The sequence below is a fragment of the Elaeis guineensis genome, chromosome 10 (genome assembly GCF_000442705.2).
Source record: "Elaeis guineensis isolate ETL-2024a chromosome 10, EG11, whole genome shotgun sequence".
NCBI classification, from domain to species: domain Eukaryota; kingdom Viridiplantae; phylum Streptophyta; class Magnoliopsida; order Arecales; family Arecaceae; genus Elaeis; species Elaeis guineensis.
Window position 1 is genome coordinate 78,452,628 of NC_026002.2, and position 14,966 is coordinate 78,467,593.

A 14,966-nucleotide genomic window follows, 5' to 3' on the forward strand; every position below is an offset into this window, starting at 1 on the left:
AAGATTTTACCTACTACACAGCATGATCTTTCTCTGATAAATAATGCATTAGCATGATCTTCCTCTGATAAATAATCCATTATATCATATTAGTATTTTAGATGGCTATCATCCAGGCCTTTTTCTTTTTTGCTACAATTTGTGCTAAAACTATATAGTTTGTTTCGAGTTTATGATTTAGGAGTTGCATCAAATGGGAAAAAGGAAATCTATGATCATGCCACCTCTTCTGGTTATTGATTCCATAGGGATTTTTGGGAGTGATAGATAAAACTGGGGTGACAGATAAAACTGGAGCACCCATACAAAAGCAGACTGTAATCGTCACTTCTTGAGAGAATTTGCAATCTACTAAATTTGTTCTGATCTGTATGACGGAACATCATGTAATTGGGCCTTTCTCATTGGTAATCCTCTTAGATGATGTTTAGGGATGGACATCCTTTTTGGACTGAAAGGAAAATATTGCTTAAAAGAAATCAGCACTTGATGAACATCTAAGATATTCATCCATGCTCAAAAACACAGAGTCATAAAAATTTCCTTGAACTCAATTTTTCTGTGGTAATTCTTAATCCATTTCTCATTGTAGGGGTTACTATTTATGGTGGACCTAGAGCAAGCATTGAATTAGACATTCCACGGGCACATTCATTTCATCATGAGTATAACTCGATGGCTTGCACTATTGAAATTGTTGATGATGTACATGCTGCAATTGACCATATACATCGTCATGGAAGGTATGTTTTAGCATCTCTGCAGCACCTATGTTCCTAGCCTTAGTTTGGGCAGGGGTATGTTTCCATTTGGTTTTCATTGCCATCTCAGTTACACGGTAGTATTTTTAGTATTTAGAGTTATGCAAAAGCATCTTGATCTTCAATATCAGATACCATGAAAATTTATTGTTTTGGTCCCCTGGTATTCTCCAGTGCACATACTGATTGTGTGGTTGCCAAGGATCTCGATGTGGCAGAGATTTTTCTTCGTCAAGTTGACAGGTATGACAAGGGAAGTTGATTTCCTCTTCATTTGGTTTATTAAGTTGTATCCTTATGTTTCTTTCGTATGCATCCTTTTCCGGGCTGCATTTTACATTTTAAACACTTGCCTTTTTAAAAAGGAAAAGATTTCCTCTTGCTTATTTGAATCATCTTCTAGTCAAATTTTATTTCAAGTATTACATATTATACTCATTAACTACTGCATGTTGCCTTTTCTTGATTGGACATTTGATATGTTATATTCCAATTATATTGAAACAGACTCGAAGCATTGCTTTGCAACTATGAAATCCTCTGTGGATTCACATTGCCCTATATTTTAATTCTTTATATCAGTTATCAGGTTTTGCCCTTTCAATCAGCTCATTAGAAGGTCATATTTATTTGGTTGTTGGTCTTAGTCTGGCTCATTATGACAAGCCAGTATGAGTCAGTTTCGACATGAGCAATTTAGGCAAAAAGGCTAAAGAACAAAAAGGGGAGGGGGCGGAGAGAGCAGGGATGACTAAAGAAGACTTATATGGGAATAGAAATTTTCTTTTTTCGCCCTCTTGAAAATCATCTCTTTATGCTGGACTACACCTAGGATAGGAGCAAATACGTGGGATTCATATAGTGATCCTTAAACTTCTAAATTTGAACATTGAAAGCAAAGATTCAGGTCCCAGCGAGATGTTCTGTGGGACACCAGAATGGGATACCATCCCATGTGTTGGGACAAGGCCATCCTGCTAGTGGCATTTTGATCGGGATGTCTTGGGATATCCTTTATCCCAAGTGTTGGGACGGGACAGGATGGTGGCGTGTCCTGTTTTATGAGAAAATCGGGACAGTCCCATCCCACGGGATTTAAAATCTTGATTAAAAGAGACTTGAGCTCAGTTTAGTCCAAACTGGTTTTGTTAGTCTACCTAGTTGAATAATTCTATTTTGATATAGTGTATTTGTAAGAGTTCTATTTATAGCAATGTTTGCTGTACCGGTATCGGACGACGTGCCGGTACCGGTACAAAATTTTTTTCGATTTTCAATTTTTTTTTTAATTTTTAAAGTTAATAATTGATAAATACAACCTCAATATGGCATTATATTGCATATTATTGACATATTTGGGTTCAATTTGGAGTTAGGTTGCGGTACAAAGACTCTTGATCCAAAATTTCAAACATATATTTATTTACATTATATTTCAACTATGTCATCTTAAAACTAAAGAAAAAATATATAAAATACGCATGAAAATGTATCTAAATATTTAAATACAAAGCGCAATAACTGATATACGAACCTTAAGATGTACTCTGCATTTAATTTCTTGTCGAGTGTCTGTGACGCTCGTAGATATCTGGATCATCAACATAGTCTAAAGGGACATCAGTCCAACCTTCTAGCCAAGCTGCACTGTACTCTCGAATATTCATCATCTCATAAGGCATCCTCTCTGGATTGTAAGACATCTCAGACTTCTCGCTAAAATTCTGACTCTGAGAAGTATCCTCGAGATGATGGTACGGTTGTGGAGGAGTCCATCCAAATATGTCAGTAGCAAAATCTGATCTTGGAGCTGCTCCAGGCTGCATATGGTAGTAACCACTAGAAGATGATGCCTCGGGTGCACCATATGCATATGGATCATAAGGTGGCTGTGGATAATAGGATCCATAATGCGAGGATGATCCAGATACATCCAAGGATCCTACTCCACGTGCAAGATCGTCCGCAGTTGCATCATGTGCTGGACGACCTCAGGAGCCCGTCGTCTATATGAAATCGGCTCCCCACGATCTCTACCGACTCGTCCACCATGATCTCTATCTTGTGTGACATGCTTAAACTGAGACTCACCGATGAATCGAATATCACCCTGTGGCTATGTCTCATAAACGGTGGTTTTCTGTCCTCCAGTTCCTCCCTGATCATCAGATCCATGGCTACTACTACCAGTATCATCATCACTCTCTCTGGTGTCCGTATCTGAACCAGATCGCTCCTGTACTCTCGAGAGTGGTGCACGTGCAACTGTCTTTTCCTTTCCCCCCTTGTGCCCCTCTGTGATTGAGTTTCCTGTGATTGGGAGGATGGATGCCTTCTTGCTGGCTGCCGGGAGGAACGTCTATACATCTCTCACTCGAATCTCTGGAAAGATGTATCGGATAGCGAGTCATGTGATGAATGAGTCCCTTGTGCCCCCTCAGACTGTGGCTGATCAGTTGAAATCCTATGTGGAATATTTTTTTCTGCCCATTGCCCTGGATCCACCCTGATCTCCCTTGCCACCACACTGGCTGGTCGTGGAGGGGATCCTGGCTCATCAAGCTCTGGCTCCTGTTGCTGACCTGCAAGCCATCCGATGATCAGATCGTCATCCTCGTCGGCATAATCATCCAGCGTCGGATCAGTGTACTTCAACTGAACTTCCTCCTGAATACATTTTAGCCTCAACCTCAGATTGTAGTGAACATATACAAGATCGTCGAGGCATTTTTGTGTTAGACGATTTCTTTGTTTACTGTGGATAAAGGCGAAAGTGGACCAATTACGCTCACAGCCACTAGCAGAGACCGTCTGAGAAAGAATTCGGACAGCCATATGTCTCAAATTTTCTGCTGACGTTCCAAAATGAATCCAACATTCAGCTACAAAAGCAAAATTATATATCAAATTTGATGATATTATTAAGCAAAATTACATATTAATCTACATTGCTCATTATTGATGTGTAATTTACCTGGATTCATCTGCTTTTTGCTTACGACAGCTGATGAGACTCCAAAACTGTCTGATCCCTCTCTAAACTGTTTCGTCTGAAATAAAATATATTTATTATTTATAAATATATCAGATCGAATTCAGTTGAATAATTACATCTGTTTTAAACTAGCATACCTATTGCAGACACAACGACGCGATTTCTGGATCGGGCACCATCTTATATATGACATTGCGAAGAGCAGCAAGAAGCTTGCTATCCATATCTATCTCCGAAATAGTATACTGAAATCTCGGATTCAAGTAATAAGCTGCAGATAAATTTCAAGACTGATTAAGCACAATTTTATTTTCATGCTTCGAAAAAATATTTTAAAACATTCTTGAATCCAAACTTACCAGCTAGATGCAAATCTCTGTCCATCTGATAGTCCCAACGGTGCTCAATAATGTTAATGAATTCTTGAGCATGCTTGGAATCATTCTCACTGATCTGTTTCTTTGTCCTCTCCATCATATAATATAGGAAGCCCATCTGGGGGTATCTCTTGCTGTCCACGGTGCGAAGCACCTCATATAAAAGTTTGATAGCCTTCACTATCTTCTCAGCCCGCTGCCAAAATGACTGACTCATCACCAAGTTCTCCACATGACTTCCATCAGTGCCGGCCCTCGCATATCTACTCTCCTGCCACTCGGCACGGACAAACATCTGACGTAGGGCTGTTTTCTTCTGAAGAAGACTATCAAGTGCTATGTAGTTGGTAGCAAATCGTGTGATATCCGGTCGTAAGATCTCCCCCTCAGTATATGTCCCCATCAATGAAAGAACCCATGTGTGGTTGTAGATGAATCTAGTAATGGTCTGGGTAATCTCCACTACCTGCTGCACCCTGCGAATCTTTTCGATATCCATCAATATAAGATCAATGCAATGTGCAGCACATGGAGTCTAGTATATCTGCGGTCGCTGCTCCATCAGCAACTCTCCGGCAGCCTTATATTGTGGTCCGTTATCTGTGATGACCTGCACGACATACTGCTCACCCACTGAATCAATCACCTCCTCCATCAGATCAAGGATATATGTGGCATCGTGCATCTTATCTGAAGCATCGATTGATTTATAAAAAAATATTTTTTCATCACAGTATGTCAAAAAATTAATGATGCTCTGCCTAGTAGGACCTGTCCAACCATCACACATCACTGTCAGACCGTATGTAGGCCATTTATTTTTGTAAGAAGCAATCCATCTCTGTAAATCTTTCTTATTGCTGTCAAGAAGCTGACCATAGATATCCTTGGGTCCTGGAGGATCTACATCCTGGCCGGCAGCCTCTATGGCTGAAATAGCAGATCGGTAGTAAGGATTGGCTGCTGCATTTGCTGGAATATGGCTGAAATGAAACAATGATCCAATAGCTCGCCACATATCCTTCTTATCTTTTTTCAGCATACTGTCAATTCTCTGCTGCTTTGAATCCTTGCTGGGCAAAGCATGTGGATCCAAATTCTGAATGCTGGCTCCTGTTGGAATATCTCTGGAGGACCTCCTCCTACTACCAAAAGCTCCCAACAAAGAAGACATGCTGCGTCTGCTCCCTCTACCACCAGGCTCTCTGATTGAAGTAGTCCTCCTGAACTCGAATTCTCTCCTACCAGTCGCTGATCCAGATCTTAATTCGTAGCATGATGGTCCGAATCGATTTCTGTACCGGGCCATCTCCTCCTGCTGGTACTGATCCGCCAAGCTCGCATGAATAGCAGTCTCAATCTGTGCCTCCTCATCATCTGGAGCAGAAGCCTCCTTTGACTCTCTAGAGTGATAAGAAGGTGGCTCTGCAGCTCGACGATCTACTTCGGTCTTTTTCTGTTTTGTCCTTTCCTTCGCTGCTTTCGAATCAGCAAAGTACTTTTTCATCAATTGTCGGACCTCTTGCGGATATTTCCGACACATCGACACATCAGGATAACCACCAGCTAGATGCTGCTTCAACCTAGTCACTCCCTTGAACTCTGTGTTGCACCATTTGCATCTCCAATGATGTCGAACCGAGAGCATCTTGCCATGATCCCAACCGATGTCACGCTCTTGATTTTTCTTCTTACTCATTTCTACAGATATAACAAAATACTAATTATTTCGAATTACCTGTAATATAACACTAATTACATATATTTTTTATTTGATAATATTTTTTACTATTTAAATATTTACAAAAAAAATTTTAAAAAAATCTCAAGTTAGATTCAAATATTTCAATTGTTTTGAATCATTCTAAACATTATTCTCAATTTCAAAACTAACACTGATTTTTTATTTTTTTATTTTTTTAATAATTTTTATATAAATAAATATATGCTATAAAATAGCTGATTAATTAAAACAGCTGATTAATTAAAACGAACGAACGTCATGCTCTAAATTTTTTTCTTATAAATATATGCAAGTATAACAAAATACGATAGTTTAACGATAATTAAAATAATTATATATAATTTTAAAATAATTTTAATAATTATTTTAAAACTTATAAATTCAAAATAAATATGTTATATGCTTCAAATAATATTTTTAAATTAACTAAAATATAACATTATTTTTATATATTTTTTATTTTATAATTAAATTTTTAAATTTAAATAGTTAAAAAAATAATTTTTTAATTTTAAATATTTGAAAAAAAAATAAAAATTAGATTTAAGTAGTTTGAATCATTCTAAACATGATTTTCAAACTCTGATTTTTTTCCTAAAATTTAAATTTTTTTTAATTTTTAAATAAATAAATATTTAAAAATATTTAAAAAATATATAATTAACGAAAATTAACAATTTGGATGTCATTGTGTAGATCTTTCAAAGATCTATCACATATAATTAAATCATTCCAAAATCACAAGATTTTAGCATGATTTTCTCTTATTTTCATTTTTTCTCATTCTTATCCTATTTTTAACAACAAAAATTAAAAAAAAAAATTTACTAAGAAAATAACACATTATCTTACCTCCGGCCAAAGATCAGTCTCTCCTCGAACCACTCCTGCAATTTGACGGAGTTTTTTTTCTTTTTTTCTAATTTTTCGGAGGTCTGAACGGTTTCGTTGAGACCTTCGGACTCTCGGGAGTTCTCTGAAACATCTCAGAGAACTCCAAAGCAGGGTAACAGGTTCCTTTATATATGTGATCTCCGACCCCCCTCCCCCCTCGTCACTTTTGGCACATGGGGTGTCGGTACGGTTTGGTTCACGCCGGACCGAATCGGACCATACCGTCCGGTTTTGGACGGTATGGAAGCGAACCGGACCGAACCGCTCGGTTCGGTACCGGTTCGGGGTGTTTCTCGAAAAAAAGATCCGAACCGAACCGTTTGAGCACTGGTCCGGCTCGATACGCCCCGTACCGGGCGGTTTGGCCCGGTACGGCGAACCCTGATTTATAGTGTTTTAGAATTGGAAATTGCTCCAATACTCTTATAATATTTTATAAAAAGTTATGAGGTATCTGGACTATCCAATAAATTATCGTATTTAGGGAATTTTGTTCCTAAAAGATTTGTGGCAGGTTAGCAGTTTCCTCATTTTTATCATTTTCCTGAAAAAAATATTTTATTGCTAGCCTCAATTTTTGTTTTCAAAAGAAAAATATTTAAATATTTTTTCTTGCGGTGGGTGGTGGCGGCGGAGAGGGTGGAGGGGAGGAGTCGAGGTGTGGTGGCAGTGGAGGAGAGGGAAGGGAGTGGAGGTGGCGGTGGCAGAGAGTAAGAGGAGTGGAGGTGGTGGCGATGGCGGAGGGAGGTGGCGATGCATGGTAGGGTGCTGCAAGTGGGAGGGGTGCCATGGGGGGGGGGGGTTGAGAGAGGGCCGGAGGTCATTGCCCTCTAAGCCTCCCAACTGCCCCTGTCCTCCTTGTTTGACCTTCCTTCCTCCAGTCCTCCTCCTTCGAGCTGCTTTCCTTCGGTTGCTTCTTTTGCGGCTAAAGTGCCCTTGCCATTGCCGCTGCCGCCGCCTCCTCCTTCCCATGTTCTTAGGTTTATAATGGAATGGCATAGATAGCTTTTATTTTCTAACTTCATTTTTTTTCCTCCTTTGAGTCTCTTGGTACACCAGCATGCTCTCCTTTTGGATGTTGTTTTGTGCATCTACGAGTGAGTGAGAGCGAGAATTTTTTATAAGAAAATGAATGTATTTTCCTCTGCAAAGTCACCAAAAGGATTTTTTTCCTCCATTTTCTGATACTTTTTACTCTCTAAAAGCTCTGTATTTACTTTTTTTTTCCTGCAATATGTTAATTCTTGATGAATAATTATATTTTGTTTGCTATGTCATGAACGATTATTGTGAGCATTCTTATTTGTCCAGATATATGTTTTTCTTATTGGCTTATAGCTGGGTATATGTATGATCATCCATTGGATTTATCAGTCAAAACATTATTGTCGATTTGGCTCCTAAGTTCTATTATCATTACCACTATGACTGATTTCAGTTTAGCACTGTTCTGTTTTAACTTTCTTTTATGATTATTTGTAAAAACTAGTGCCAAGTTTCATGTCTTATTGAGTTTATAAGGCAAAAAGATTATGATTTTTCCCCCTTCTCCAATCCCAACAGTGCTGCTGTTTTTCACAATGCAAGCACACGCTTTTGTGATGGGGCTCGTTTTGGACTTGGTGCAGAGGTATGCTTTCTTGGAACAAGTTGTTTGAAATATCTTAGTTTTATTTATTGCCCTTTTACTAAATCTTGTTTGTGGCCTATGAAGGTTGGTATAAGTACGAGTAGGATACATGCTCGAGGTCCTGTTGGTGTTGAAGGACTGCTAACCACACGATGGTACATGCCAGATGATGTTGCTTTTCTTGCATCTTGTGATTGTTCTACTTTTTGTGGTTTCTTTTGTTTCCTTAAGATAACCTGAGCATTCATTAGAGAGTATTTTCTTTTAATATAATAAGCCAAAAGAAACTAAAGTAATTGACAAATAGCATAGAGGAGGAAGAAAATGAGCGGAGAAACTAAAATCTGCCAAGTGACAGCCATGCTTAGTTCAGGTGGTTTTCAGAAAATTTTGAGAATTTGTAATTCTGTTCTCATGGATGTGTTGTTATTGATAAATTTGGTGTTGGGTGGATGTCTGGTCAGGACACCACATTTCAAGACTTTTTCAGTACCACGCGATGCAGCAGGCAGAAAGAAGGAACAAAACAAAACAATCAAAATATATGGATCAGCCACAAAAGGATTTGCCTCCACAGGGCATGCAAACTTCACTATGAAAAAGAAATTTTACAAAAGGAGACCTCATCCTCAATCCTTGTACATCCAATTCTCTCTCACTAGAAGTTCCCCTCTCAAAAGCTCTCTTTCTTTTGGAAGACCCCCTGAATCCCTGAAGTGCTTGGCGTCCACTGTCCAGGAGCCTCCTGCTCCTCTCTAAGCGCTTTCGCCTCTCTCTTCTCTCGGATTCCTCCGTACGGTGTTTGCGGCAAAATCAGAAGACCACACCACCCACGGCCATTGTTCCCGTTCCCAAGCCTTTATAGGCCTTAAACAAGAGTTAGAATAGGATTAGAAATCCTAATCCGCCTCAAACAAACTTTAAATAACCTCCAGCCGTCGGATCGAAAGCAGGATCAACCCATGCCGTTTGATCGCGATCGGTCCACGGAATAGTGCTATGGACCGCGTGAAACGCCTATGCGGTCCACAGGCCCAGCTGTGGATCGTCTGGTCCACGGTGGATCGGGGTACAGGCCCAAGCAGGGCGCTTGGGCCTGGGCCGGCCCGCGCGCGGGCTGGGTTGCGCACCTGGGTCGCGCGTCCCACGCGTTGGCCCCGCCTGGGCCGTGCGCCGCCGCCTGCGGCCGAGCCGCCGCCGCTTCGCCAGTTGCCGGCGGTCCGCCGTCTCGAATCTCGTGCCGACTTCAAAAGCTCGTATCTCCTCCATCCGAGCTTCGTTTAGGGTGATCTTGATCTCGTTGGACTCTGTTTTTCGCCACGAACATCACTGTGGGCTCAATATGGGCTAAATCTCGAGGCGTCAAATCTCAACAATCTCCACCTCGACTCGATATTCGGCCTCCAAACTTCGAGAGCTTCTGGATCTCCTCGCCCCCATATCCTGGGGCAATCGTCTGCTGATCATAGATGGGCAAACATGGGAGTCGAGCCAGGCTGCTCGATCCCATCTCCGTCGTATGCTGTGTTCCTCCTAATTTGAGATCTGCTCGGGGCATCATCTTGCGGTAATAGGAATCTTATCTTGCGACGTCGCCTCTCATCCTCCCGAGTCTCTTGTCTCGTGCCCAATCCATCTCCAGGAGCTTCACTTCGCTCTGGGCTCTGCCTGGCTCCCGAAGCTCCACCTCGCACTGGGCTCCCTGCTAGGTAATAATGTCCTCTGCTCCCCTTCTCCTCCAGCACAATCCTATCGCCGCGTAGCACCCTCAGGATTCCTCCACCAGCTACCGTCCTGTAGCCTCTCGAATCCAGTCTGCTAAGTGAGATAAGATTCTGCTTGAAATCGGGTATGTATCGGATCTTCCCCAATCTTCTCACTGCACCGTCATGTGTCCTCCAACTGACCGTCCCAATGCCTCTGATCGCACAGCTCGATCCATCCGGCAGATATACGATGCCCTCACTGTTCTCCAGAGAGTCAAACTGCTCCTCTCTGCAACATACATGATAGGGGCATGCAGAATCTAATATCCACTATTGGAAAGTAGATACCTCGTTAGATATCTCCAGAATATCTCCATCTGAATCGCTGCCGGCCGTCGCTATAGCAGCCACCGTTCGATTTTTGAGTTGAGGGCAATCTCTGGCTAGATATCCCAACTCCTCACACCGGTAACACCTGATTTTGTTCAAGTCCCTCCTGGACTTGGACCGCCCGCGTTGCGATCTCCTGTCGCTCCGTCTACCACCTCCTGCTCCTCCAGAAGCCACCAAAGCTGAGCTGAGCTATCGTCACCTGAGCTCGAAGCTGGGTTTTTCCTCCTGAGAACCTCGTTTTGGAGTATCGCCGCGGTGACCTCGTCCATCTTTATAGTGCTCTTCTCCACTAGAAGAGCAGTCATCAAAGACTCGTACGAAGGAGGAAGCGACGCCAGCAAAACCAGCGTCCTGGTCTTCTCCTCAACATTCTCACCAACGCTCAGGAGGTTGGTGAGGATCTTCTGGAAGTGGCTCAGATGCTCCTGCACACTGTCCTTCAGTCATCTGCAGTTGGTAGAACTGTCTCCAGAGAAAAAGTGTTGGTGAGAGCCTTCGCCATGTACAGCTCTTCGAGCTTCGACCACAGCACCGTCGGAAAAGTTTTGCCAGCACATGGATCACCACCTCATCCGCCAGGTACATATGGATGGTACTCACCGCCTGCATCTGTAGCCGTTTTCAATCCCGCACCTCCATGGTGGTTGGTTTCTCATCGCACAAGAGAGCATCGATCAACCTCTGTTGGATGAGCACGTTCTTCACCCTTGCCTGCTACAAGGAGAGATTGCTCTTACTATCAAACTTGTTGATCTCCATCTTGATTGTTCCTGTTTTCTCCATCTTCAGTCTTGCTCACCATCGCTGCAATCTGTGTCTTTGTACCGCCTTACTCTGATATCACTTGTTGGATGGATGTCTGGTCAGGACACCACCTCCCAAGATCTTTTCAGTACCACGCGATGCAGCAGGAAGAAAGAAGAAACAAAACAAAACAAAACAATCAAAATACGTGGATCAGCCACAAAAGGGCTCGTCTCCACGGGGCATGCAAACTTCACTATGAAAAAGAAATTTTACAAGAGGAGACTTTATCCTCAATCCTTGTTGATATGTCTTAAATTTACTGCAAGCGCACGGTGTGCAATGTAGCACGTCCGACGGGTACGAGTCGATCCCACGAGGAATTGGATTTTGAATTGTATTTAAATGCTTGCTCAGGCGAGCTTTAGAGAAAAAGGGAAGAGATTGTTTGTTGAATTATGAACTACCAAAGCAATAAACTAATTAATTATAAAGATAAATTATCTAAAAGATCTAGGACTTTTGAATCCACTAGACCAATGAATTAGAGAGCCTTCTTATGATTTCTCTTATAATGTCTCTTGATCAAGGTGTAAAATATGAACAAGCATGGATCATGAAGAGATTTAACTCAACTATGATCCATCAAACATTTTGTTCTCACCCTAATTAAGAGATCCTTCTTTTCTTCGTTTTTCTTGTGTTATTCAAGTATAGGCTATGAAGGGATTCTGACCCAACTATAACCCATCAAGATTTCCATATGGAAAGAGAAGAAATGATTTAGAAAATTATGATCCTTTTATTAATCATCTCCTCTTACACCGAATCAAGCATGGACTATGAAGGAAATTTGATCCAATTATAGTCCATCAAGTCTCTTGGCGAGAGAGATAAAGGGAGAAGGATTCTAAAAATTTTAAAGCTCGAAAAGAGAAATTGAATAGAGCAGACTTCTATTCATGATCTAGCTTCATCGCAAACCCCAGAAGAAGGATTACTTAGCCAGACATAGTTGATTTGAAGTAAAAAATAAAATAAAGACTAATTCTACTTGCTGGAGTTGAACTTGCGGAAATTAAAAATTACAGAATTAAAAGATGTAAAAATTTAAACTATCCTATTGTAGAAATTAAAATTATAAAAATTAAATAGAAAAAAAATAATTAATTTATTTCTAAATAAAAATTCTGATATAAAAATTTTTAACTCCTAAGCCATTAACAAAGCTTGGAGTTTGAACAGAAAATAAAATCTCTTACAGAACCAGACTTCTCTCCTCTTGGCTTGGGATCAACCTTCTTCTGGCTGACTCTCCTTCTCGTGTGTTGAAAGGGTGGAAGAAAGTGAGAACAAGATGGTTAAAAAGTTTTAAAGGTGGGTATGTCTGCCTGTCACACAGACCCTCTATAAGAATTATGGAGTGGAGAGAGATACTATGAATGGAGGCATTAGGCTTTATTTATAGATGTATGCAGGGAGGAGGATTTTATATTTTTTCAATGTGGGATTAAAAAGAGAGGATAGATGAATGGTTAGGATTTAATTTGGAAAGTACGGATGGATGGATAGACAATTGGTTAAATAGGAAAGACAGGGGTGGTTGTTTTATTTTAAAATTTTAAAAATATCTCTCTTCGTTGCGGTTAGTGATCCAAACGAGATCCAATTTAAGGTCCGTGTACGCCGCCTCCCTGCGTTGCTCGCATCCCATCAAACTCCTGTTGCCGAATTTGAATCGCTCTTATGTTCTCGCGCCACCAAGATTAGATTTCGGGTACACATCAAGTCCAACTCCTATCTCCACGCTCGCGTGCCAAAGTTCGCCCAGAGTCTTCTCTTAAGCCCATTTGAATCCAAGCTTTGTTTGTTTCACAAACCCCTCAGGCATCCTATCTTTGATTTGAATCCCATACATTCCGCCAGAGTCCTCTGTGAGCCATGTAAAAATTACTGTGGCATTTCATGGCTCATCAATTTTCTTATGGACCAAGTGGTCCATGGTGGACCACCAACTTGGGTATTGGATTTGATTATCTTTCAGTTTTGAATTTAAATATATTTTAACTCCATTTTTAGTTTCGTTTAATCCCTCTAAGCCTGCAGATCGAGCTCTTCATATTGGTGCAGCTCTTTTTTATAAAATATATAAAAAAGTATCAATTTTAAAAGAATAAAAATAATTTGATCCATAAATTAATACTAAAATGGACAAATTTATATACCTATCACTTGTATACCCAATTCTCTCTCATTAGAAGTTCTCCTCTCAAAAGCTCTCTCTCTCTTGGAAGAACCCCTGAAGTGCCTGGCGTCCGCTGTCCAGGAGTCTCCTGCTCCTCTCTCAGCGCTTCCGTCTCTCTCTCTTCTCTCGGGTTCCTCCGTACGGTGTTTGTGGCAAAACCAAAAGACCACACCACCCACGGCCACTGTTCCCGTTCCCAAGCCTTTGTAAGCCTTAAACAAGAGTTAGAATAGGATTAGAAATCCTAATCTGCCTCAAACAAACTTTAAATAACCTCCTCCAGCCGTCGGATCGAAAGCAGGATCAACCCATGCCGTTTGATCGCGATTGGTCCACGGAATAGTGCCGTGGATTGTGTGAAACGCGTGGGAAACGCCCACGTGGTCCACAGGCCCAGTGGTCCACGGTGGACCGGGGTACAGGCCCAGGCAAGGCGCCTGGGCCGGCCCCCGTGCGCGAGCCTGGGCCGGGCCCGCGTGGCCGCGCATGGGCCGGGCCGCGCGTCCGGCTGGGCCACACCGCCGCCGCTCTGTCGGCCCGCATCGCCGCCGCTCCGCCGACCCCTGCCGGCGGTCCTCCGTCACCTCGGGTCTCGTGCCGACTTCAAAAGCTCGTATCTCCTCCATCCGAGCTCCGTTTGGGGTGATCTTGGTCTCGTTGTACTCCGTTTTTCGCCGCGTGCTCGTCTGGGCCGCGCGCCAGGCTGGGCCGCCCGTCCGGGCCGTGCGTCCGGCTGGGCTGCACCGTCGCCGCTCCATCAGCTCGCCGCCGGCGGTTCTCCGTCGCCTCGGGTCTCGTGCCAACTTCAAAAGCTCGTATCCTCTTCCATTCGAGCTCCGTTTGGGGTGATTTTGGTCTCGTTGTATTCCGTTTTTCGCTGCGAACCTCGCTGTGGGCTCAATGTGGGCTGAATCTCGAGGCGTCAAATCCTAACATTTGGCATGATAGCTTTTGTTCACTCTTTAGATTACTATGGCTTTGCCCTGGGAGCCATCTTTTTTATGGAGATACCCTATATGACTGAGACAAGATAGCTCATCCTATCAAGTCCTCTTTCGTGCAGTATGTATTTTGTCCATTTCTCTTCAAAACGTCTGGATATTCTTATGCATGTATTCCAACTTAATTAACTGTGTTAACTTCATGATGTGAAGGATTCTAAGAGGAAGCGGGCAAGTGGTGGACGGAGATAAAGAGGTGATCTACACCCACAAGAATCTTCCACTTTAGTAAGTTTCAATCATCTCCTCTCATGATGCTAATTATTTTATTCTACCGAATCTATATATTTTAAAGATTGTGCTTTGATTATATTGAATTAAAATTTTGTAAAACATGATGGACGAAGAATGTGGCCGTTGATAGGAATAGATGAGGGAATGCGATCTAGAGAAGTTGATGAGGTAAGGTTTGTTGGTTACTGTTGTAGAGGCTGTTTTCAGAATGGCAAGAATTTCTTAATTTGTGTATAGAGTAA

At 41.8% G+C, this 14,966-nt stretch overlaps 1 protein-coding gene and 1 pseudogene across 19 annotated transcripts in view; one reads left to right on the forward strand and one right to left on the reverse strand.

The window, feature by feature from the left end:
• LOC105052168 (delta-1-pyrroline-5-carboxylate synthase) overlaps window positions 1–14,966 on the forward strand; it is a 28,836-nt gene that overhangs the window by 12,454 nt on the left and 1,416 nt on the right. For 3 of the 19 annotated variants that reach the window (XM_073244731.1, XM_073244733.1, XM_073244732.1), the window contains exons 16-20: window positions 593–743; window positions 936–1,004; window positions 8,335–8,401; window positions 8,486–8,556; window positions 8,866–13,694. In XM_073244731.1, coding sequence (XP_073100832.1) covers window positions 593–743; window positions 936–1,004; window positions 8,335–8,401; window positions 8,486–8,556; window positions 8,866–9,160 — 653 coding nt within the window. In that variant the 3' untranslated portion in view covers window positions 9,161–13,694. Of the gene's footprint in view, window positions 1–592; window positions 744–935; window positions 1,005–8,334; window positions 8,402–8,485; window positions 8,557–8,865; window positions 13,695–14,455; window positions 14,552–14,643; window positions 14,719–14,837; window positions 14,893–14,966 lie in introns of those variants that run through there. The other 16 variants (XR_012134949.1, XR_012134950.1, XR_012134947.1 and 13 more) reach the window with 10 other exon arrangements.
• Window positions 2,291–5,832, reverse strand: LOC140852043 (uncharacterized; annotated as a pseudogene).